This window comes from Ranitomeya variabilis, chromosome 7 (genome assembly GCF_051348905.1).
Source record: "Ranitomeya variabilis isolate aRanVar5 chromosome 7, aRanVar5.hap1, whole genome shotgun sequence".
NCBI lineage: Eukaryota > Metazoa > Chordata > Amphibia > Anura > Dendrobatidae > Ranitomeya > Ranitomeya variabilis.
The window spans coordinates 24,416,872-24,443,571 of record NC_135238.1 but is presented as its reverse complement, the minus strand read 5'-3'; the positions used below and the strand labels follow the sequence as shown (position 1 = coordinate 24,443,571).

Below are 26,700 nucleotides of genomic sequence, written 5' to 3'. Positions count from 1 at the left end.
AAGTTTTCTCGATGAGATGGGTTTTCCAAGTTCAGTCTAACAGTTCCTTGGTGGATAATCAGACGTATTGGGGCCTAGAATTCCAGAGGATGGAGGATACTCGGGAGAAGTTTTGGAGGTGACTGGATGAGGAATGAATAAGTGTGGAGGAGAGAAGGAGGTCTTGAGAGGGCCAGAGATTACGCGTCTGAAGGTAGCTAGAGATATACGGAGGAGACAGATTACGGACAGTTTTGCAGGTCAATGTTTGTTCTTTGAACTTTATACGTTGGGGAACTGGGAGCAAACGAAGGGATTTGCAGAGGGGAGAAACGGAAGAGTAGTGAGGAGAGAGGTGGATTAGTCTGTTAAGGATGACCTGGAGAAGTGCAACAGTGTTTGTAAGGAAGCCACAAAGGAGGATATTGGAGTAAAGCCTGACAAGGAGAATATGGCTGATAGACATTCTGGAAATCCAGACAGCAGAGAGGTGAAATCAGGGCAAGAGAGGTAGATTTGAGTGTCATTAGCGTATAGATGGTACTGCATGCAGTGGGACTTTATGAATTGTCCTAGACCAAACGTATAGATTAAGAGTATGGGTGCCAGGACCGAGCCTTGAGGGACACCATCAGAGAGACATTAGGATGAGGAGGTAGAATGGGGAGCCGATGATTTACCATAATTATCAGGCGTCTGCTGAAGATCTCAGTACCTGTCATTACGGTACTTCTAAGAAAGCTAGACCATGGCTGGCGTTCATAGGAGACTATGATTTTCACTACACACAGCAATCCTGTAATACATGAGATCGGCTGATAGATGGTTCATTAACATGAAAGGACAACAAAATACAGTAAATATTTAAAAAAAAATTAAAAATAAAAAAGATAAATTTGAATCCCCTCTCTTTTACCTCAATAAAAATAGCAAAAAGAAAAAAAATATTACTCTAACATCTCTGCATCTGTAAAATTCTGATCTTTCAAAATATAAAATTGATTAACTTCATCTTCAAATGCCATAATGAGAAAAGAATCAAAACACCAAAATTTAGATTATTTGGCTCCCGCAACACCACAAACAAATGCGAAGAAAACAACGAATTTACTCCAAATTGGTAACAATAAAAACATAAAGCTCAGGCACAAAAAAAAACAATCCCCCAACACCGCTCCATCAACCTGAAAATATTATGGGTCCCAGAAAATGTCAACATAAACCCCACAGTCTCCAACACACCGTATGATCGTGGCCACCATAGCTCATTCACACAGTATGATAGTGGCCCCACACAGTTGATGGTGGTCCCCAGAGTACCCCCCCCCACAAGTCTGTAGCCCCCTACAGTCCCCCACACACACAATGTCACGACTCACCACAGCATGACACTACCACTAAAAGTCACCCCACACATTGATAGCCTCACAATTTTTCATTCCAATAATTCCGGTTTGCATTTTTTTTACTGAAAACTAAATAGGTCCCTAAAAAAGAGGGAATTAGACCTACTGGTAATTCAGTTTCTAGGAGTCCCTCAGGACAGCACCCCAGGAGGTAGTCCTTCCTTGACCTATGGCTGGACAGGATCACAGAGAGGTTAAAAGGTTCCTCTCGCCTCCACCTTCAGGTGTTTTTTCAAAGTACCACCAAAGGATGGATGCAAATGGTCTATACGAGCCACTAGAAACTCATATGTAAGATAAACACGTTAATGGCCCCAGCTCGATCTTGAGCCATGCGACCCAATGGATGAACGATCTGCAGGAAGGTCCATCTTGTGTAGGCCTAAACATAAACATACGAGAGGGGAAATAAGAAGCTGTCCTGAGGGACTCCTGGAAACTGAATTACGGGTAGGTCTGATTCCCTCTTTCCAGTATGTCCCTTAGGGCAGCACACCAGAGAAATAGCACCAGGGTGTGTACAGAAGGCCTGAAGGACCGAAGAACTAGGCTAGATATAGAAACAATCTGTAAGATCAGAAGAAAATATAGACAACCATAGAAATTTGCAAAGATACATCACTGTAGTGTCTGATATGTATAAAAATGCCGAACATTCAGTATAAATCTGGAAAACAAATTATGCAGCAGAATCGGAGACAGTGAGACCCTTCCCTGTTGTATCCCAACACCAATAATGAACTGCAGTGATTGTTGGATAGATTATACTTATAAACACTTCAGCCATAGAATAGACCTTAACCTCTTCATGACCGTGGGATTTTTCGTTTTTCCGTGTTCGTTTTTCACTCCCCTCCTTCCCAGAGCCATAACTTTTTTATTTTTATGTCAATTTGGCCATGTGAGGGCTTATTTTTTGCGGGACGAGTTGTACTTTTGAACGACATCATTGGTTTTACCATGTCGTGTACTAGAAAACGGAAAAAAATTCCAAGTGCGGTGAAATTGCAAAAAAAGTGCAATCCCACACTTGTTTTTTGCTTGGCTTTTTTGCTAGGTTCACCAAATGCTAAAACTGACCTGCCATTATGATTGTCCAGGTCATTACGAGTTCATAGACACCTAACATGACAAGGTTATTTTTTTACCTAAGTGGTGAAAAAAAATTCTAAACTTTGCTTAAAAAAAAAAAAAAAAAAAATTGCGCCATTTTCCGATACTCGTAGCGTCTCCATTTTTCATGATCTGGGGTCGGTTGAGGGCTTATTTTTTTGCGTGCCGAGCTGGCGTTTTTAATTATTCCAATTTGGTGCAGATACGTTCTTTTGATCGCCCATTATTGCATTTTAATGCAATGTCGCGGCGACCAGAAAAACGTAATTCTGGCGTTTCGATTTTTTTCTCGTTACGCCGTTTAGCGATCAGGTTAATGATTTTTTTTATTGATAGATCGGGTGATTCTGAACGTGGCGATACCAAATATGTGTAGATTTAATTTTTTTTTTATTGATTTATTTTGATTGGGGCGAAAGGGGGGTGATTTAAACTTTTATATTTTTTTAATTTTTTTCACATTTTTTTTAACTTTTGCCATGCTTCAATAGCCTCCATGGGAGGCTAGAAGCAGGCACAGCACGATCGCCTCTGCTACATAGCAGCGATCTGCTGTTCGCTGCTATGAAGTAGAAAATCAGGTGTGCTTTGAGCGCCGACCACAGGGTGGCGCTCACAGCTACCAGCGATCAGTAACCATAGAGGTCTCAAGGACCTCTATGGTTACAATGGAGAAGCATCGCCGACCTCCGATCATGTGACGGGGGTCGGCGATGCCGTCATTTCCGGCCGCGGTAGTTAAATGCCGCTGTCTGCGTTTGACAGCGGCATTTAACTAGTTAATAGCGGCGGGTGAATCGCGATTTCACCCGCCGCTATTGCGGGCACATGTCAGCTGTTCAAAACAGCTGACATGTCCCGGCTTTGATGCGGGCTCACCGCGGAGCCCTGCATCAAAGCAGGGGAGCTGACATCGGACATACTATCCCGTCCAATGTCAGTAAGGGGTTAAACACCTCTTATTGCACAATAAAAGTATGGTGATAGCCACTTCCACAAACACAATGAGGACTGATGCAGACCAATAATAAACTTGCATGTGCTCAATAACACGGGACCAGGGCGCCATCAGGGCATTACTATCCTTTCTACTGTATGGGATTCGGAGGGCAGAAACAAAGAGTGGGGGCCAGGACTGGGTGAGACACGGGGGGCAGTCAAATATATGGGGCCAGAATAGGGGATATTACAACTGCACGGGCTAATAAAACGATATTATTACTGCTGTAATGTATTTTATTTTGAGGATACTGTGGGGAATGTGTTCTGGAAGCGGTGCTCTAGTTAACTATTATTTTTTGCAGAGATGAGTCCTGGCTAGAAGTGATGGCGAAATGCGCTGGATGAAGAAGAAAATTCAAGATGAAGGACTTTAGAGTCACCGATGAGTCAGTGTGTTACCTGTACACTGACACTATACACTAAACTATATACAGAGCTGCTGTGTATAATGGCACATATGGAAATATTAGTATTGTGGGTTTTTATTATTAATGATTGTAGTATTTGGTCACTATGTGCTGGTAATTTGTAGTTTGGTGGTATTTGCTCCTTGTAAGTGGTATTATTATGTCAGCATGTGCTAGTAATATGTGGTCTGGTCATAACGTGACGGTATTTGTCTTCTGTGGGGTATCATTCGGACACTACTTAGTCTTAATATGTGATCTGGTCACGGTGTGGCGGTACTTGTCCCTGTACGTGGTATTATTCGGTCACTGTGTGGTAGTAATATGTGGTCTGATCATGGTGTGATGGTATGTCTCTTGAATATGTTTTTTTTTTTTTTTTTTCATTTTAAAAAATGTGTGTAACACATTTCCTTAAAGAAAAATAAAGAAAAATATACCTAAAAAGAGAATTGGATATTTTAAGATTATTTTTGTAGAGTAGAAGTAGGGCTCTGCCAAAAGAGTCTCCTTGTGGTGGTAAAAAAATATTTTGGCCAAAACAAAAGCTGATGGTCATGTATGTGATATGTTGCTTGACGGGAACTGTTACTGAGTGATTGGTGAGGAATGTTATGACCCCAATGGCAGAGGGTCTCAGGAATAATGCTAAGTCAGTAAATACAGAAAACCAGCTCATAGGGCAGTGGTAACTGGGCTGACCATATAACTAATCCTAGCACCACAAATACCAGCAGCCGGGGAACGTTCCTACGTTGATCCTAGACGTCTCGCGCCAGCCGGAGAGCTAACTACCCCTAGAAGGGAAAAGAAAGACCTTTCTTGCCTCCAGAGGAAATACCCCAAAAAGTTGGATAGAAGCCCCCCACAAATAATAACGGTGAGGTAAGAGGAAAAGACAAACATAAGAATGAGCTAGGAATTTAGCAAAGAGAGGCCCACTAGCTAATAGCAGAATATAGAAAGATAACTTATATGGTCAGCAAAAAATCCTATCAAAAATATCCACACTGGAAATTCAAGAACCCCCGAACCGTCTAACGGCCCGGGGGGAGAACACCAGCCCCCTAGAGCTTCCAGCAAGGTCAGGAATCACATTTAGTACAAGCTGGACAAAAATGATAGCAAACAAATAACCCAAAAAACAAAGAAGCAAGACTTAGCTTAATTTAGCACGAACCAGGACCAGCAAAAAGGAGCAAACAGAATGTGTCTGATAACACCGATGCCAGGCACTGGACTAAGGGTTCCAGGAGGTTTATATAGCAACACCCCTGAAGTAACGACCCAGCTGGGTGCAGACAGAGGGAAGGAAATCCCAGAGTCATATCACTAGTAACCACCAGAGGGAGCCAAAAAAGTCTAATTCACAACAGTACCCACCCCTTAAGGAGGGGTCACCGAACCCTCACCAAGACCACCAGGGCGATCAGGATGAGCAGCGTGAAAGGCACAAACCAAATCGGCCGCATGCACATCAGAGGCAACCACCCAGGAATTATCCTCCTGACCATAACCCTTCCACTTGACCAAATACTGAAGCCTCCGCCTGGAGAGACGAGAATCCAAGATCTTCTCCACCACGTACTCCAACTCGCCCTCAACCAACACCGGAGCAGGAGGCTCAGCAGAAGGAACCACAGGCACAACGTAGCGTCGTAACAAAGACCTATGGAACACGTTGTGAATGGCAAACGAAACCAGAAGATCCAAGCGAAAGGACACAGGATTAAGGATTTCCAATATCTTGTAAGGACCGATGAAGCGAGGCTTAAATTTAGGAGAGGAGACCTTCATAGCAACAAATCGAGAAGACAGCCACACCAAATCCCCAACACGAAGTCGGGGACCCACACCGCGGCGGCGGTTGGCAAAACGCTGAGCCTTCTCCTGTGACAACTTCAAGTTGTCCACCACATGATTCCAGATCTGCTGCAACCTATCCACCACAGAATCTACTCCAGGACAGTCAGAAGGCTCCACATGTCCCGAGGAAAAACGAGGATGGAAACCAGAGTTGCAGAAAAATGGCGAAACCAAAGTAGCGGAACTAGCCCGATTATTTAGGGCAAACTCAGCCAACGGCAAGAAGGTCACCCAATCATCCTGATCTGCCGAAACAAAACACCTCAAGTAAGCTTCCAGAGTCTGATTAGTTCGCTCAGTTTGTCCATTAGTCTGAGGATGAAAGGCAGACGAGAATGATAAATCAATGCCCATCCTAGCACAAAAGGATCGCCAGAACCTGGAAACAAACTGGGATCCTCTGTCAGACACAATATTCTCAGGAATGCCGTGTAAACGAACCACATTCTGAAGGAACACAGGAACCAGATCGGAAGAGGAAGGCAGCTTAGGCAAAGGCACCAAATGGACCATTTTTGAAAAGCGATCACATACCACCCAGATGACAGACATACCCCGAGACACCGGGAGATCAGAAATGAAATCCATGGAAATATGTGTCCAAGGCCTCTTCGGGACAGGCAAGGGCAAGAGCAACCCGCTGGCACGGGAACAGCAAGGCTTAGCTCGAGCACAAGTCCCACAGGACTGCACAAATGACCGCACATCCCGTGACAAGGAAGGCCACCAAAATGACCTAGCCACCAGATCTCTGGTGCCAAAAATTCCCGGATGACCTGCCAACACCGAGGAATGAACCTCGGAAATGACTCTGCTGGTCCACTTATCAGGAACAAACAGTCTGTCAGGTGGACAAGAGTCAGGTCTACCAGCTTGAAATCTCTGCAACACACGTCGCAAATCAGGAGAAATGGCTGACAAAATAACTCCTTCTTTAAGAATACCAACAGGTTCTGTGACTCCAGGAGAGTCAGGCACAAAGCTCCTTGAAAGAGCATCAGCTTTCACATTCTTTGAACCTGGTAAATACGAGACCACAAAGTCAAAACGGGAGAAAAACAATGACCAGCGGGCCTGTCTAGGATTCAAGCGTTTAGCAGACTCGAGATACATCAAATTTTTGTGATCAGTCAAGACCACCACACGATGCTTAGCACCCTCGAGCCAATGATGCCACTCCTCAAATGCCCACTTCATGGCCAGTAATTCCCGATTGCCCACATCATAATTCCGCTCAGCAGGCGAAAACTTCCTAGAGAAGAAAGCACATGGTCTCATTACCGAGCAACCAGGGCCTCTCTGTGACAAAACGGCCCCTGCCCCAATCTCAGAAGCATCCACCTCGACCTGAAAGGGAAGTGAGACATCAGGCTGGCACAAAACAGGCGCCGAAGTAAACCGGCGCTTCAACTCCTGGAACGCCTCCACGGCTGCAGGAGCCCAGTTAGCAACATCAGAACCTTTCTTGGTCATATCCGTCAAAGGTTTAACAACGCTAGAAAAATTAGCGATAAAACGACGGTAGAAGTTAGGAAAACCCAAGAACTTCTGAAGACTCTTAACTGACGTGGGTTGAGTCCACTCATGAATAGCTCGGACCTTGACTGGGTCCATCTCCACAGCAGAAGGGGAAAAAATAAACCCCAAAAAGGGAACTTTCTGTACTCCAAAGAGACACTTTGAGCCTTTAACAAACAAGGCATTCTCACGCAAAACCTGAAACACCATCCTGACCTGCTCCACATGTGAGTCCCAATCTTCAGAGAAAACCAGAATATCGTCCAGATAAACAATCATAAATTTATCCAGATACTTCCGGAAAATATCGTGCATAAAGGACTGAAATACTGAGGGAGCATTAGAAAGCCCAAAAGGCATCACCAAGTACTCAAAATGACCTTCGGGCGTATTAAATGCAGTCTTCCATTCATCACCTTGCTTAATGCGCACAAGGTTGTATGCACCACGAAGATCTATCTTGGTGAACCACTTGGCACCCTTAATCCGGGCAAACAAGTCCGACAAGAGAGGCAAAGGATACTGAAATTTTACAGTGATTTTATTCAGTAGCCGATAGTCAATACAAGGTCTCAAAGATCCGTCCTTCTTAGCCACAAAAAAAGAATCCCGCAACAAGAGGGGAAGAGGATGGACGGATATGCCCCTTCTCCAGAGACTCCTTGATATATGAACGCATTGCGGCATGCTCAGGTACTGACAGATTAAATAATCTTCCCTTAGGAAATTTACTACCTGGAATCAAATCTATGGCGCAGTCACAGTCCCTATGAGGAGGCAGAGCACTGGATCTGGACTCACTGAATACATCCTGATAATCAGACAAATACTCAGGAACTTCCGAAGGAGTAGAGGAAGCAATAGACACCGGCGGGGAATCAGCATGAATTCCCTGACAGCCCCAACTTGACACAGACATTGCCTTCCAATCCAGGACTGGATTGTGGGTCTGTAACCATGGCAGACTCAAAACGACCAAATCATGCATTTTATGCAGAACAAGAAAACGAATCACCTCCCGATGTTCAGGAGTCATGCACATGGTCACCTGCGTCCAAAACTGCGGTTTATTTTCCGCCAATGGCGTAGCATCAATACCTCTAAGAGGAATAGGATTTACTAACGGTTCAAGAACAAAACCACAGCGCTTGGCAAATGACAGATCCATAAGACTCAGGGCGGCACCTGAATCCACAAACGCCATAACAGGGTAAGAAGACAAAGAGCAAATTAAAGTCACAGACAAAATAAATTTAGGTTGCAAATTACCAATGGCGACAGGACTAACAACCCTTGTTAGGCGTTTAGAGCATGCTGATATAACATGTGTAGAATCACCACAGTAAAAACACAACCCATTCTGACGTCTATGATTTTTCCGTTCATTTCTAGTCTGAATTCTATCACATTGCATTAAATCAGGTGTTTGTTCAGACAACACCACCAGAGGATTAGCGGTTTTGCGCTCCCGCAAACGCCGGTCAATTTGAATAGCAAGCGCCATAGAATCATTCAGACTTGTAGGAATGGGGAAACCCACCATCACATTCTTAATGGCTTCAGAAAGGCCATTTCTGAAATTTGCGGCCAGAGCACACTCATTCCACTGAGTAAGCACGGACCATTTCCGAAATTTTTGGCAATACACTTCAGCTTCATCCTGACCCTGAGAAATAGCCAGCAAGGCTTTTTCTGCCTGAATTTCAAGATTGGGTTCCTCGTAAAGCAATCCGAGCGCCAGAAAAAACGCATCAATATTCGCCAATGCCGGATCTCCTGGCGCTAGCGAGAAAGCCCAATCCTGAGGGTCGCCCCGTAAAAAAGAAATAACAATTTTAACTTGCTGAGCAGAATCTCCAGATGAACGGGGTCTCAGAGAAAGAAACAATTTACAATTATTCTTGAAATTCCTAAACCTAAATCGATCTCCAGAAAACAATTCCGGAATAGGTATTTTAGGTTCAGACATAGGACTACTGGTAACAAAATCTTGTATACCCTGCACACGAGCTGCCAGCTGGTCAACACTTGTAATCAAGGTCTGCACATTCATGTCTGCAGCAAGCACACGCCACTCAAAGGTAAAGGGGAGGAAGAGAAGGAAGGAAAAAAAAAAACCTTAGAATTTCCTTTCTTATTATCCCACTTCTGCAATGCTTTAAACATTCAATATAGGCCTGGCATACTGTTATGACCCCAATGGCAGAGGGTCTCAGGAATAATGCTAAGTCAGTAAATACAGAAAACCAGCTCATAGGGCAGTGGTAACTGGGCTGACCATATAACTAATCCTAGCACCACAAATACCAGCAGCCGGGGAACGTTCCTACGTTGATCCTAGACGTCTCGCGCCAGCCGGAGAGCTAACTACCCCTAGAAGGGAAAAGAAAGACCTTTCTTGCCTCCAGAGGAAATACCCCAAAAAGTTGGATAGAAGCCCCCCACAAATAATAACGGTGAGGTAAGAGGAAAAGACAAACATAAGAATGAGCTAGGAATTTAGCAAAGAGAGGCCCACTAGCTAATAGCAGAATATAGAAAGATAACTTATATGGTCAGCAAAAAATCCTATCAAAAATATCCACACTGGAAATTCAAGAACCCCCGAACCGTCTAACGGCCCGGGGGGAGAACACCAGCCCCCTAGAGCTTCCAGCAAGGTCAGGAATCACATTTAGTACAAGCTGGACAAAAATGATAGCAAACAAATAACCCAAAAAACAAAGAAGCAAGACTTAGCTTAATTTAGCACGAACCAGGACCAGCAAAAAGGAGCAAACAGAATGTGTCTGATAACACCGATGCCAGGCACTGGACTAAGGGTTCCAGGAGGTTTATATAGCAACACCCCTGAAGTAACGACCCAGCTGGGTGCAGACAGAGGGAAGGAAATCCCAGAGTCATATCACTAGTAACCACCAGAGGGAGCCAAAAAAGTCTAATTAACAACACAGGAAGTGATGCAGAAGTGGAGGTTTACTGAAATTTCTGGCCATATACATATATATAGGAAGAAAATCATTAACTGATTTGTTATATCCGCGGCTGGCTCCTAACCCAGAGCCTTGGTAAAGATTGTTAAGAACACTTCCGCACAAGAGATAGACTCCTGGTTTGTAGTATGTTGTGTTGTAGGATGAACTTGATAGATATAGGTTTCCATTCAACTATAACAAAAGAGTCCCGATTCTAGCACTTAAGGGCCAAGTCTGAAAACTTCCACCTAGATAGAACATGGACAGTAGCTGAATTGAGACGCCTGCTTCGAAACAGAAGAAATACTAGGCCAATCCGAGCAAAGTTGTTCCTTTGGCTAAGCCAAGTTACAAATGAAGCTGGAACTGAGTCTCGAAACACAAGGACTCTCTAACCGGAGTCAAGGCTAGAAGCACAAAGTGTGGAGTGCAAGGCCAGTGACACGAGGTACGATGCCCAAAGTCAAAGGCATTAAGCCAGAAGCACGAAGCCGCAAGGTATGAGGGGTGCTATGAGGCCCTATGAGGCACCATATGGCATTAAGAGGCACCTATGAGGCCCAGAGGTCCTGTGAGCCATGAGAGGCCCTGTGACACTATGAGTCCCAAAGGCAATACAAGACAGAGAGGCGCTATGAAGTCCAGAGGCACTATCAGGCACAGACTGGGGTGAAGCTTGCGAGACCAGACTCAGTTACATTTAAGAGAGCAATCCATCTTAATTCAGGATAAACCTCCACTGTGAGTGGTACATTTCAATTGTCCGATCTGCCCCACCTGAAGGAGCCAACTTAATGAGGCGCAGCTGGAGGGCAGTCTTCAGAGATAAGGTGTCCTCCTATGGATGGAGCAGGAATACTGCGTTATTGCAGATGTGCACAGGCTGGCTATTGGCTGAGGGACCACTACCCAGAGAGGTGTTGGCCCCGGACTGCTTGTCAGTGGAAGGGAAGGCCGAGACCAACCGATCACCCTGAGACTGTCCTTTGACCCTCCACCGGATAAGATATTTTAACTTTAGGACCAACCTCTCATGCGATACAACCTTGTCGGGACAAGAAAAACACTGGAAGGTGGAGGTGAGTGGGGCGCTTTAACCTCTCTGTGATCCTGTCAAGTCAGAGGTGAAAGAAGGACTACCTCCTCATGTGCTGTCCGCAGAGATGTACTTGAAAATAAATTTGGCAAATTGTTCTAAAATAATGAAAACTTGCTGCTACTTGAAAATAAATTTGGCAAATTGTTCTAAAATAATGAAAACTTGCTGCTAAACTTTTAACCCTTCTGACAAAATAAAAAAGACATTTGAAGAATTATGGTCACATTATAAAACAGAAGGTAAATGTTACTTATTTAATTTTTGGGTAGTATAACTATTTGGTTTATGGGTGTAAACAAAGTTTGAACATTGCAAATTTTTCATATTTTTTGTAAAAAAAATTCAATTTTAATAAAAGCAAAATATATTGCATAAAATACAAAGTGTCAGGAACAAAATAAGAAACCTTTCAGGTAACTGAGAAGTTGAAAAATTCCATTGTTATTACCACAATAAAGGTTTGAAAAATTGAGCTTGGTTACGAAACGGTTAAAATAGCTTAGTCCCAATGTGACTTCTCTGATGTCTAACAACATGTGATTTCTTACTAAAACATTTCCCACATTCGAAACATGAAAATGGCTTCTCTCCTGTGTGAATTCGCTCATGTATAATAAGATGAGATTTCTTATAAAAACGTTTTCCACATACTGAACATGACAATTTCTTCTCTCCTGTGTGATACATCTCATGTGTAACAAGAATTGATTTATCTGCAAAACATTTCCCACATTCTGAACATGAAAATGGCTTCTCTCCTGTGTGACGTCTCTCGTGTGCAAGAAGATTTGATTTCTGAGAAAAACATTTCCCACATTTTGAACATGAAAATGGTTTCTCTCCTGTGTGAATTTTCTCATGTTTAATAAGATGAGATTTCTTAGTAAAACATTTGCCACATTCTGAGCACGAATATGGCTTCTCTCCTGTGTGATTTCTCTGATGTACAACAAGAGTTGATTTTTCTGTAAAACATTTTCCACATTCTGAACATGAAAATGGCTTCTCTCCTGTATGATGTCTCTCATGTGCAAGAAGATTTGTCTTCTGAGAAAAATATTTTCCACATTCTGAACATGAAAATGGCTTCTCTCCTGTGTGAATTCTCTCGTGTACAACAAGATTTGATTTCTTAGCAAAACATTTCCCACATTCTGAGCACGAAATTGGCTTCTTTCTTGTGGGTCCGCTTTTATTTTCCACACTTTTATTTTGCTTAACAATCTGTGATGAATTAGGAGATAGTTCTTTGCTATGAAGGGTTAAGTGTATATCTGAGATGTTGCCATGCTCTTCATATGTTTCTTGTTTGAAGCTATCATCTTCTACTTTAATATATGAAGATATCAGATGTCCTTCGGAGCTGCTGGTATGCTCATCTGCCAAGAATAAAAGTGATTTGATTTTTGAACAAAACCTTAAAAATCATATTCATATAAATACAAAAATTACAAGTTTAAGAAAAAGTTAAAACTTTCATACATTTTCTAAGGTATGTAGGAACGCTTTATTATTAAATGACTAAAGTGTCATCTACATGATGTGATGATTGCACAAAGAATCAATTGTACTAATATCCTTCCCGATCATTGCTGAGTGCAAAGATCAAACGTCAAAGAATAAAACATTTGTCAATGATCACATATTTCATAATATACATATAGTTGTCGGCAGCGCATCCATTGTGTACATAGAAAATGTTCTGCAATAATAAAAATGAATGAGAGAACGGAAGCAAACCATCATTGCTCTATCACAATGAAAGTTACTAAGCCCTAATCATCTTCCTATATCATCAGTTATATTCTCCTTGCAGCCGCTCGCTTTCCGTCTTCAGGGGAAATAGACGGTTGTAGCAGTCATCATTCTATGAGCAGTGACTGTTACAGCTCCCTGGACTGCCTCAAAGCGACTACGGAGAAAATATAACTTCATTTTCTACCAGTAGTAGCTCTTCCAGTAAAAAAGCCTAACATGGTTTAAATACTATTTACCTGTATATCACTACTATATCTTTACATAGGCAGATAATGGCCTGTAACAAGCACGGATGGATCATATGGGAGCATTTTTCTTCTCTCTCTCCATAGAGAACAGATGAATGCTTGAAAAATATTCCGCATATTGCATACCTCAGTGTGTGCTATGGAACTTTTTTTCTATTGCTCAGTGACTATCTTAAGTCAATAACTAGCACCTCAACTTTCATGTGACAGAGCCCAGAAGACGCTCATATCGTACCACTTGTCTCGCGAGAAATGCTCAAGAGTCTGCGCAAACAGATGGAGTACATCTCGCATGCTCTCTGACAGCCACGTGCACAGCATAGAGCGGAGGAGCCGTATGGTCGTGCATTAGAAAGTCATGGCGATGGCACAAATATAAGGCTGGATTAGCCCAGGCATTATTCTGCTTTCTGCTATAACCTATTCCTGGCTCTAATTATGAGGCAATTATCTTAAAATGAGTGTGTTTGAAGGTCCGGTGAATGAGGAGAATGTGACCCCTCTCTTACTTATTTTGTGGTGACTCCTCATCAGGACGGTTACCTGTAACAACTTCCTCTTTGCACCGCCACTCATTTCCCTGCACATCACTTTCTCCTTTGTCCATTATGGATTGTGGATTATTCATCAAATGTTTGCCTGGATTTCAAAACTGTGAAAATAATAATACATAATAAAGTCACAGACAGAAGGAAAAGTCAAGTGGAATGTTCTAGAAGGACGCTTCTACTACAAGCTTGTGTGGTCCCTGAGCCGCCAACCGATCCCGACATCACCACCTCCTATATCACCAATGCCACCCTCAGAGTCAGTATAGCGGTGCCTAGTGATAGAAGCCGGGGTTGCTGGAGCAGGGTCCAGTGATATCCTTCATTATTTTGTCTTCACATTTCGGATGTGCGCGCCGCTTCCTCTTGCTGCTTTATTGTCCCGGCGCCTGCCCTGTAAGTACGAAGGGCAGAGCAACTGCGCATGCCCGGAAAAAAAACTTACAGCGCAGGTGACAAGACGATAATGCAGCAAGAGGAGGCGGCGCCCGGAGCACACAGCTCCGGAGTGACGGCTGTGCTGTGTCTAATTAGGAAGGAAAGTCCGGCCCCCGGGACAATTTCAGGGTACGTGGGGGCACATTTTATAAGTGTTTATTTCAGCGTGTGCAGGAGTTTGTAACTAAAAAGCCACCTTGTCAGAATGCAGCACTAGTGCTGCACAAGGTGGCTCTTTCAGTTACAAATGCCTGAGGGGGGTGACAGGTTCCCTTTAAGAACCAGACGAAAGGAAAAATTAGTGCAGTTATAGGCCCCAAGGGACGCACAATGCAGATGGGCATGTATGAAGGAATGAAGAGGAGATGATAAAGTATAGATAAATAAAAAGAAGGAGCAATAATCAGAGGTGAATGGTACCTATAATAATAAGGTACAACTATATAGTGATGACAGCTATAATCAGACAAGAATCTGCATATAATCATATGCTAAATAGCTGCAAGTCAGATTTATGTATGAAATATCCAAGATGATTGTTTATAAATGATGTTAGTCTCACGTTGGAAGCAGCAGTGGATGATGAGATATGGAGCCTGAAAGTCAAAAGTTCAACATCAACACATTGATGAGCAAAAGGGTAGCACTTATATAAAAGGATGACAGGAATCACACACAGCAGAGAAAAGCACCCAAAATAAATTTTAATTTAACCCCTTAGTGACAAGGCCAATTTTTTTTTTTTTTAAATCTGACCAGTGTCACTTTATTTAGTAATAACTCTGGAATGCTTTAACAAATCCCAGTGATTTTGATACTGTTTTTTTCGTGTCACATTATACTTTCTGATAATAGTAAAGTTAGGTTGATATGTTTTGGATTTATTTATAAAAAATATCAGAAATTTGACAAAAATATAAAAAAATAGCAATTTTCAAACTTTGATGGTATGTGCACATGTTGCAGATTTGCCTGCGGATTTTTCTGCACAAAATCCTCAGCTCTTGGCAGAAAACGCAGCTGCGTTTTTTAATGTATTTTTGAAGGCTAAATAAAGATGTATTATTGAGCAAAAAAAAAAAAAATTGTGATGTCATTTCTTGTCCAACCTCCTCTTTTACATTTGTCCAACCCACACTCCAGTACACACACAGATAGACAGATAGCTAGATAGATAATAGATAGATCTATAGATATATCTATGGATAGATGTATGTATGGATAGATATATCTATGCATAGATGTAGATAGATATATGGATAGTTAGGCTACTTTCACACATCAGTTTTTTTTCCGTCAGGCAGGATCCAACGAATTTTTGAAAAAACGGATCCGTTGCAAATAGTGAAAAACTGATGCAACTGATCCAGTTTTTTTTTGAGAGAGAGAATGGAAAATGTGCATGATTTGAATGGAAAAAAATGCATGAAAAACCGGATTCGGAGGCCGGATTCATCATTTCACATCTCAGTTTCATACGTTTTTCGCTGGATCAGTTGCTGGGCGTTTTTCGCCGGACAGAAAAAACACGTTCTTTCCGCCGGAAACAGCTTTTTTGACGGATCCATCAAAAAACGGATGAAACATGAGGCCATCAGGCGCAATCCGGCGCTAATACAACTCTATGAGAAAAAAACGGATCCCGTGGAAAAAAAAGGATCTTTTTTTGTCAAAACTCGCCGAATTGTGCCTGACGGCAAACACCTGATGTGTGAAAGTAGCCAGATAGATATATGGATAGATGTAGATAGATATATGGATAGTTACATAGATATTTCTATCCATATATCTATCTATAGATATATCTATTGATCTATAAATATATCTATAGATAGATATATCCATGGATATATAATAGCAAGGCCGATGTTGATAAATGAACATGTTTAATAAAAAAAAAAACGGAAAAAAATGGCATAGGCTCCTGCGCATTTTCTGCGCCAGAGGGGCAAAGCCGATGGCCGGGGGCCAATATTTGTAGCCTGGGAAGGGGGTAAGACCCATGGCCCCTTCCCATGCTATGAATATCAGCCCGCAGCTGTCTGCGTAGCCTTTACTGGCTATTAAAATAGGGAGACCCCCCCAAAAAAATGATGTGGGGTCCCCCTATACTTTATAGCCAGAAAGGCTATGCAGACAGCTGCGGGCTGATATTCATAGCCTAGAGAGGAACCATGGATATTTGCCCCCCCCCCGGCTACAAACACCAGCACGCAGCCGCCCCAGAAATGGCGCATCTGCAAGATGTGCCAATTCCGGCACTTAGCCCCTCTCTTCCCACTCCCCTGTAGTGGTGGGATATGGGGTAATAAGGGGTTAATGTCACCTTGCGGCATCGCTGCTAGAAGCAAAGACACCGACCCGGCTGCAGGAGAAATAGCAGGTGAGCCTCTTCCACGGGCAGCTCCCGCTCCGCAATCTCTGGGTCCACCTGATCCAGCCCCTCAGACCGGCGCAACATCTAAGAATAAAGTGGCGGCTCTGCATTCACCGGCGGGGAAGGGGAGCAGGAGGGAGGATGAAACCCCGCCCTCGACCCCGCCCACATCTAACAGCGGCACCGCAGCAAGGGACATAGCAAGACAGGCTGCTAGCCGCACACTGAATTATAATGCCCCCTCTTTCGTGGCCCAGCCCAGATACCAGAGGCACAGGGCTCAGTCTGTTAAAATCATATTCCCAAGCTCCGTTAGTGCCATCACTGATATCAAGAGGCACCATGAAACAGAGCAATCTGACACGGAGGATGCAGACTCCAGAGGGGCTATAGAGGAATCCCAGTGCACTGCAGCTTTTCTAACCTTTCCACTGTCACAAATGACCCAGCAACCACAATCTGTCTTGCCACCGACTTCGGACGACACTCCACTAATAAATCACCACTCACAAGTGGCACCATTGAAGAAATCCAGCGACTGTTCCAACCAAGGCGGGGTGAAGCCCATCATAGAATCTGCATGTTCTTTCATCAAGGCGGAGGGGGAGAGAGCTGCAGAAAACCCCCTGTCCGAACTATGTATAGTCAATCTGTTGAAAGACTTCTGCGAACAAGTCAACCAAAAAGTAATGGAACAACTCCTAACACTAGATAAATTCTCGCTCTCTTTTGATCCGTCAATCACTCGATCTTCTAGCACGGATTCAGCATCTGAGTCATATATAGAGGACGCGTTGACATCCATTGCGGAAAGCCTAGAGTCCTCCTCGTCCTTATCTTCCTCAAGGTCTTCCCTATATGATCATCTTTCTTCATCAACTCATGATTCATATGTACCCTCTGCACACTCCTTAGACAGCAATATGGAGGACTCTTCCCCTGGGAACTATAATCTTCCCTGCACAGATCTTCTGCTGATTCCTCCTGTGTCCTCAGCCTTACTAGATAGTATGCAAACAGATATAGACTCACTCAAATGTAACTTGGCGACTCTCGAAGATCATAGACGTAAAAGCAACGTTAAAATTAGGGGGGTCCAGGAATCTGTTAAACCCCCTCACTTGAAAACTTATATTCACAAAATGATCTCTAAATTCTTTCCTGATCTCAACGAACCCAATATTATAGAAAGAGTCTACAGAATTAAAAGACCTGTGTACCTCCCATCAGATGTGCCAAGAGACATTATTGTCTCCTTTTTTCCAGCCTGGGTTAGGGGTAAACTGTTTGACCTCTCCTCCGAAAAAAGCTTTCTGCTCTCCTCATATGGCCACCTAACATTCTTCAGAGACTTTTACACCTTGAAAAAGTGACGAGATTTTTCATCCATCACACGGGAGCTGCGGAGGTCCCATTTTGCGTATTCATGGTCGCCTTCCTCCACTATTTTGGTGAAATTCTTGTCTGGAACTGTACATATTGCAATACCGGAGGAGGGTATGACCTTTCTGCAGCGACATGGTCTGAATCCTCCTAGAGCCTCCACTGGTCCTACTTGACTTGTAGTCCTGTCCCATACATAAAATCATATATCCTTACTACGCTTATAAGTTAAAAATATTTTTCTTCCTAATCATTAGCCTTGATACTGAGCCAGACTTTTTTTGCTGCCCACATTGATAGGGGATCATCAGGAGGTGTTCCCGTACACGACAAGCTACTATCTACCATTTATCAAGCTTAAAGTTCATGACGGGCATTCATATCCATATTCTACTACTTACCGGTTTATAGTTGTCTACGTAGTGAACCTACACAAAGCATTATATATGTCATTTTTATAGCCTACCTTCAAACGTTTAGTTAGCGAATCTGTACATAGCATTACTCATTTCAGTTTTATGGTTTACTGCGTCATTTTATTTTATGACAGTACTAGATGTTTACTTAGCGACCCTCTACAAAGCATTACTTATGCGATTTTCATAGATCACTATGTTACCTCATTTTAAGCTATTATGTTATACTAATCGACTTCATGACTGCCTGTCTCCCCTATTGCTATAGGGGTTTATTTTTCCCTACCTCCATATCCGACCCTTCCTTTCCATCCCTTCCTAACTTATCCTTCCCTGTTAAAAGTTAAAAATCCCAATAAAAAATTATTTGAAAAAAAAGGACACAGCCAGAAAAAAGTATTTTAAAGGGCCACTGTCACCCCCTCCAGCCGTTATAAACTAAAAGAGCCATCTTGGCTCTTTTAGTTTTTGGTGCATGTATTCCCAAAATAATGCGTTTTATAAATTCTCCAAAATACCTTTCTTTCGCCAGGGAGGCAGGTCCTCACCCCCCTGCTTGAAACACCAGACTGCAGTCACTCAAATCTTCTGGGGCGCTGGGCGCCGCCCCCTCCGCGCTGTGTTCGCATGAAATCTGGCGCCTGCGCTGTGTAGTACTGTCTGGTGCAGGCGCAGTGAGCTTTGGCCGTCTGACGTCACAGCCAGGCTTGCAGACTGCGCCTGTGCGGCCGCCCTGCTTGTGAATCCCAGCCCCGCTCTCTGCATAATGCATAACAGAGGACCTGCCTCCCTGGCGAAAGAAAGGTATTTTGGAGAATTTATAAAACGCATTATTTTGGGAATACATGCACCAAAAACTAAAAGAGCCACCTTGTTAGAATGCAGCATTACTGCTGCACAAGGTGGCTCTTTTAGTTTATAACGGCTGGAGGGGGTGACAGTGGCCCTTTAATATTCTTAATTTCACCATACTTACCATACTCGATCGCCTGCAAAAAAAATTTAAATAATAAACCAACTGTATACTCACCTTCCGCCGTAGTCCAATTAATAACGAGTGTCCCACGACGATCTCCCCTACAGAACAGTGACATCGGGTGATGTCACTGCTCTATAGGCCTCTATAGGCTCTAGAATGGCTCCTGCAGTGCATCACTGAAGAGGTTACTTGAGTTCAGGGTCTCACTTTATGGCAAAGCTGCGTGGGAATTTTCCCACACAGCAGTGCCACAAGTGAGAATAGGGACTATTTCTCACAGCGGCAGAGGAATACATTGCGGAAGGATACCTTCCGTCATTGTATCCCTGGAGCCCCTGGAGAGAGGTCGCATCAGCTAATGCTGCAGCTCTCCACGGGAGATCGTCGTGGGACACTCGTATTAATTGGATATCTGCGGATCAGAGAGTATATTGTTTGCTTATTTTAATATTTTTTACAGGTGAGCAAGGGCTTCGGGGATCAAGGTGATGGTGAGTATGTACTCTATGCTGTATGTACTGTATGTCTATATGTATGTACTGTATGTATTGTGTATATGTACTGTATGTCTATATGTATGTGTTGTATGTATGTTGTATGTACTGTTGTATGTTATGTTGTATGCTCTGTATGCATGTTGTATGTACTGTTGTATGTTGTATGTACTGTATGTCATATGTTGTATGTACTGTTGTATGTTCTGTATATATGTTGTATGTACTATTGTATGCTGTATGCACTGTTGTATGTCATATGTATGTACTGCTGTATGTTATGTTGTATGTTCTGTATGCATGTTGTATGTTCTGTATGTCATATGTTGTATGTACTGTTGTATGTTGTACAGTATGTGCTATATGTTGTATGTTCTATTGTATGTTATGTTGTACGTACTGTTGTATGTTATATGTTGTATGTACTGTTATATGCTATATGTTGTATGTTCTGTATGTATGTTGTTTGTTCTGCATGTATGTTGTATGTACTGTTGTATGTTCTGTATGTTGTATGTACTGTTGTATGTTATATGTTCGGTTGTATGTTGTATGTTCTGTACATATGTTGTATGTTCTTTGTTCTGTATGTATGTTGTATGTTCCGTATGTTGTATGTACTGTTGTATGCTGTATGCGCTGTTGTATGTTCTGTTGTATGTTATATGTTGTATGTACTGTTGTATGTTATATGTTGTATGTTTTGCTGTATGTTGTATGTTATATGTTCTGTATGTATGTTGTACTGTTGTATGTTCTGTATGTCGTATGTTCTGTTGTATGTACTGTTGTATGTTATATGTTGTATGTACTGTAGTATGTGCTATATGTTGTATGTAATGTTATATGTTGTATGTACTGTTGTATGTTCTGCTGTATGTTATATGTTGTATGTACTGTTGTATGTTATATGTTCTGCTGTGTTATGTTTTATGTTGTATGTTCTGTATGTATGTTCTGTATGTCGTATGTACTGTTGTATGTTATATGTACTGTTGTATGTTATATGTTGAATGTACTGTTGTATGTTATGTTTGGTTGTATGTTATATGTACTGTATGTATGTTGTATGTACTTGTCATATGTTGTATGTACTATATATGTGTGTATGTGTTTTTGTTTTTTACATTCAACACATTAGCCGGGTGATGGGACTACTATTGTCCCATCACTGGCTAATGTGTCAATCACTGTCACTGTAGCAGGCATAGCCAGATGGGACTTGCAGTCCCATCGGACGATGCCTGCACACACACACACACCCAAAGACCCACCCAGCACAGCCCCGCAGACCCCCGGACAGCCCACAGACAGCCTCGGCAGACCTGCACAGACCCCCGACAGACCCGCACAGACCCACTGACAGCCCGCAGACCCGGCCCGAACACACATACACGCACATACGCTTCCCTCCTCCCGATCTGCAGCGTTTCACCCACAGCTAAACCGCGGTTTTGCTGCGGATGTGCCCGACTCAATGCAAGTCTATGGGTGCAGAAACACTGCAGATCCGCACAAAGAATTGACATGCTGCGGAAAAAACAATGCTGCGTTTCCATGCATTTTTTTCCGCAGCATGTGCACAGCGGATTGGGTTTTCCATAGGTTTACATGGTACTGTAAACCGCTGCGTCAAAAATGCTGCGGATCCGCGGTAAAATCCGCAACGTGTGAACATGGCCTTAATGTTCCATTTAATCCACATCCCTTTAATCCAGATAGTCATACCAGAGAAAAACATTAATAAATAAAAGTTTCCTAATGTCTGCTTTAAATCAGCGCCATTTGTAATAAGTTCTTTTATTTTGTATTTTAGGAGGTTTAAAAATGTAGCAGTAATTTTTCATTTTTTCATGGAAATTTACAAAATGTATATTTTTAAGGGACCTATCCAGGTTTGAAGTGACTTTAGGGGTCCTATATATTGGAAAAAACCCAAAAGTGATACCATTTTAAAAACAACACCCCCTGACATACTGAAAATTGCTGTCAGGTAGTTCATTAACCCTTCATGTGCTTTTCAGGAATTAATACAAAGTGGGATAACAGGAATGAAAAAGTGTATTTTTACCACCTAAATGTCGCTAACTTTTGAACAGGTTACTACAGCCGGTAGACTCTAAGGCCGCTATTTGGCTGTGAACTGCCATGGCAAACATCAGGACCACAAGATCATGATCTCAGGGAGCAGATGGGGTTAAAGAGAAAACCTCCACACTCTTAAAAATATATGATATAGTCATTATTGACAGCAGCATCTAAGGGTTAAACAGATATCAACGGTGCCGACACCGATCGTGGCTGATACAGCAAGTTGTCAGCTATAGCTGACAGCTGCTGGATTGTCATCTGTATGGGGATGCTATACTCATATCTAAGGTCAGTAAAAAGACGTATTGGTGACTATCTGCTCGGCCAACCTGAGTCATGTTTCACACAAAGTGCTTCATCAGGGGTTGGTATATACCTTGAATCCATGTCCTTTTATACTGCTAAACCAATAGGATTAAAACTTACATCATAAAATTGATGCATAAAAAAGGGTCCAAGATGGTGCTGGATGCCAGGAGGTGGGTCTACTGGTGGTCCCATGTGTACATCTGGTCACCAGTCATATGGTCACCAGCTGAATGACTAGTGAGAGGAAGGGGCGTGAATGAGTCCGGTCACATGTGAAGTCATGGGATCACGGGATGCAGTGTAATGCTGATGACACTGCATAAATTGTTGGAGAGAAGGCGCGGCCCAGTACAGTGACGCCCAGCCAGAGTGTCATGTGACAGACCAAGCGCATCACACCGGTACATAAAAAATGGACTACAGTCTTAAATAATACCAGCAGAGGGCGTTATATTAGTACAATAATGAAGCAAAGTGCAAGACAGACAAACAATGATAAACCCACAAAGGGTGATGAAAGGGAGGGAAAAAAAAAACACTTAGGCATGCGTCATGCGCCCCTATATTTAACATGGGGGCGCATGGACATGCGTTGCACTTGCGTTTTGTGACGCATGCGTCGCTGTGGTGCAAGCGTCAGGGCGCAGAGGACGCAGCAAGTTGCATTATTTTCTGCGCCCAAAACCATGCAAAAGTGGACGCATACGTCACAAAACGCTGCGTTGTGCATGCGTTCACATTTGCGTTGTGCGTTGCGTCGCCGACGCTGCGGCGCACATCGCAAATGTGAACGTAGCCTTAAATGGATGAAAGAAAGGGAAGTGTGAACAAAAGCATAGTAAGGAAAAAGAAATAAAAATGAATATAAATGTAAAAATAATAAAAAGAAAATGAATGCGAAAAAAATAAAGTAAAAATAATAAAAAATATTTAAAAGAAGAAAGAAAAGCGGTATTAAAAATGTATAGATAAATAGGTAAAAAGAATATGAGTAGGTACAAATAAAGAGGGATATATATTGAAATGATAAAAAATAAAACAAACTAGGAGAATTAGACGTGTGTGACAAAAGTGAAAAACAGTCCAGAAAATACATATACGGCTCTTATGTAGTTTCGCATAAAAAATGTGAATAGATGCACAATATACATACACACATGCATAAAAGGAAAGCCACAAACAGACAAGCTCACTGAAATAATCACATGAAAGGAGGATAACCGTTACGTTCTTTCAGTCTATGGGGTGTCGGGTGTTGAGCTTGACAATCCACATAGTTTCTGCCCAATTTAGCCCACAATACTTTGTCGTATTTTCCATTGTCAAATAATATCTACCCATTTTGTACCAAGACTCTAAATTATCCAGCATAGTTAATTATACGGATATACGTTTTGTGGCTAAAAGAGCTCCAGGTATTAGCTCCTTACTATCTCTCAGCCTTTTTTTTTTTGGAAAGGTGCCAATTAAACTACTAAGGCTTCTTTCACACTTGCGTTGTGTGACGTCCGTCGCAATCCGTCGTTTTGGGGAAAAAACGGATCCTGCAAATGTGCCCGCAGGATGCGTTTTTTCCCCACAGACTTGTATTGCCGATGGATCACGACGTATGGCCATACGTCGCGTCTGTCGTGTACTGGATGCGTTGTGTTTTGGCGGACCGTCGGCACGAAAAAACGTTCATGGGAACATTTTTCGTACATCGCGTCCGCCATTTTCTACCGAACATGCGTGGCCGGAACTCCGCCCGCTCCTCCTTGGACTTTAGAATGGGCAGCGGATGCGTTGAAAAACTACATCCGCTGCCCACGTCGTGCCACATTTTCACGTGCATCGGTATGTCGCTTAGCTACGGACCCGTACTGACGCAAGTTTGAAAGAAGCCTAATACCCAGCTTAGGCGTAAGGTTTTTTTTGGATGTGGTTCTTCAAAATGTGTTTCATGTGAACATGCGCTTAACCCCTTTCTGACCTCGGACGGGATAGTACGTCCGAGGTCAGATCCTCTTCTTTGATGCAGGGCTCCGGCGGTGAGCCCGCATCAAAGCTGGGACATGTCAGCTGTTTTGAACAGCTGACATGTGCCCGCAATAGCGGCGGGTGAAATCACGATTCACCCGCCGCTATTAACTAGTTAAATGCTGCTGTCAAACGCAGACAGCGGCATTTAACCGTCGCTTCCGGCCGGGCGGCCGGAAATGAGCGCATCGCTGACCCCCATCACATGATCGGGGGTCAGCGATGCTTCTGCATTGTAACCATAGAGGTCCTTGAGACCTCTATGGTTACTGATCCCCGATAGCTGTGAGCGCCACCCTGTGGTCCGTGCTCATAGCACACCTGCATTTCTGTATTATGTAGCAGAGCCGATCACGTTGTGCCAGCTTCAAGCCTCCTATGGAGGCTATTGAAGCATGGCAAAAAAAAAAAAAAAAAAGTAAAAAAAATGTGAAAAAATATAAAAGTTTAAATCACCCCCCTTTCGCCCCATTCAAAATAAATCAATAATAATAATAAAAAAAAAAATCGAACCTACACATATTTGGTATCGCCTCGTTCAGAATCGCCCGATCTATCAATAAAAAAAAGCATTAAGCTGATCGCTAAACAGCGTAGCGAGAAAAAAATTTGACCGCACTTGGAATTTTTTGCCGCTTTCTAGTACATGACATGCTAAAACCAATGATGTCGTTCAAAAGTACAACTCGTCCCGCAAAAAATAAGCCCTCACATGGCCATATTGACGGAAAAATAAAAAAGTTATGTCTCTGGGAAGGAGGGGGGCGAAAAACGAACTTGGAAAATCCCAAGGTCATGAAGGGGTTGAAAAATACTAGCTTTTTTTCCATATACCACGGGTCAGAGTCCTAATATAAAACGCTTCATGAGCTGCAATACTGCAGGAGTTGTCTATGTAGTTGCATGTACGACATGCCGCGTACAATATGTGGGGTGCACTATAGGGCCACATAAGACTATGGAGACACGTCAGGCAGAGAGCTCTGCACCCGCCAATATCTCTGCGGTGTCCAATTCAGTAATACTGGAACCATGATGAAGGTTTTGTAGCTGAAAAGCGAAGATTTGTTCTCATGATGGAGACAATAACATATTTTTAAATGCAGAAACAAATGTGAAGTTTTAAATCTACAACTTGTGTCATCGCTGTCTATATTTGCCCCGTATTTCACATGTATAGCGCCATGGAATAAATGGCGCTATAAAAATGTATAATAATAATAATAATAATAATCGTTGGAGGCTTCGTTCCCTACTGATTGCTGACCTGGACGGCTCCGTGCGATGTATACACTGCGTACACCCAGTGGCGTAACTACAAAGTTATGGGCCCCGCTGCGAACTTCCAAATGGGCCCCCCCCCTACGATGGCCAGCACGGCCCTGCTCTGACCTGCCGGCCCGGGGCCCCTGACCCAATGGCGACCGCTGCGACTGCGGTCGTTACGCCCCTGCGTACACCGCTACAGCCTTGTTGGGGAGATGACGCTCCCGGTTCATTTTGGGCCAATAGATACTGATAATGTAGATGTCACCCGCAGTCCCATGTAACACCACAGATAACACAGTGATTATACACAGCAACAGAACTAAACCTGGGTGCACAGAGACGTTCAACATGTTGGAAAAAAAACTGCTGTTCACATAATTCTGCATCCTGCGGTCAAAAATCAGTAACGTAATAGATGTGATATCACAGAGCACAATCCCACCGACATTCAGAGATTTACCTCATGTCTCTTGTTCTTTCTTCTTTCCTTCTTCCTGGTTGTCTCTGGCTCCGCCCCTCCCTGTAGCCCCGCCCCTCCCTGTAGCCCCGCCCCTCCCATGTGACCCCACAGGCTGAGCTGTGAGGCTGTAGAGGGGAGGGAGCAGCTGTGAGGCGTCCTGTCTCCTCTGCTGACTGCAGGCTGTGGTGACCCCGAAAGAAGAAAACGTGGCCACGTAAAAAGAATGCACACCCGGAAGGGTATGGACTAAATGATCAAAAATACATAAGTTTATTGAAGACAGAGACCAATACACTACAATAAAAACATATTAAAATCTAGTGGCCACACCCCTGGTCCCAGGATAAATATTAAATAATAGACGGTACAAATATGCAAGCGATGTTATAACGCACAAAAAAGTAATAAGTAACATACCACACGACAATAATTATGATACAACACTATGTAACCTTAAGCCCTATGTAAGCATAATATAATATAGCTCAGGGAGTTGAAGACCCAGGTATAAAAATATTATGTATGAAGTACAAAAATACAAGGGGT

At 42.9% G+C, this 26,700-nt stretch overlaps 1 protein-coding gene across 2 annotated transcripts; it reads right to left on the bottom strand.

The window, feature by feature from the left end:
* Nucleotides 1-11,633: 11,633 nt before the first annotated feature.
* On the bottom strand, nucleotides 11,634-26,354 carry LOC143785578 (uncharacterized). 2 transcript variants are annotated; one of them, XM_077274563.1, is made up of 3 exons: nucleotides 26,155-26,354; nucleotides 13,915-14,023; nucleotides 11,634-12,744 (listed from the first exon to the last, which is right to left on the bottom strand). In XM_077274563.1, the coding sequence occupies exons 2-3, from the start codon at nucleotides 13,997-13,999 to the stop codon at nucleotides 11,855-11,857; spliced, it is 975 nt and encodes a 324-aa protein (XP_077130678.1). In that variant the 5' UTR covers nucleotides 14,000-14,023; nucleotides 26,155-26,354; the 3' UTR covers nucleotides 11,634-11,854. The 2 variants fall into 2 exon arrangements, with proteins under 2 accessions (XP_077130678.1, XP_077130677.1); XM_077274562.1 differs by lacking the exon at nucleotides 26,155-26,354 and adding an exon at nucleotides 26,020-26,136 and having other exon boundaries at nucleotides 11,679-12,744.
* Nucleotides 26,355-26,700: the final 346 nt, after the last annotated feature.

Coding starts and splice junctions, on each gene's coding strand:
- LOC143785578 (XM_077274563.1), bottom strand. CDS start 13,999: ATGAATAATCCACAATCCATAATGGACAAAGGAGAAAGTGATGTGCAG. Junction 12,745..13,914: donor CAAAGAGGAAGTTGTTACAG/GTAACCGTCCTG, acceptor TATTCTTGGCAG/ATGAGCATACCAGCAGCTCC.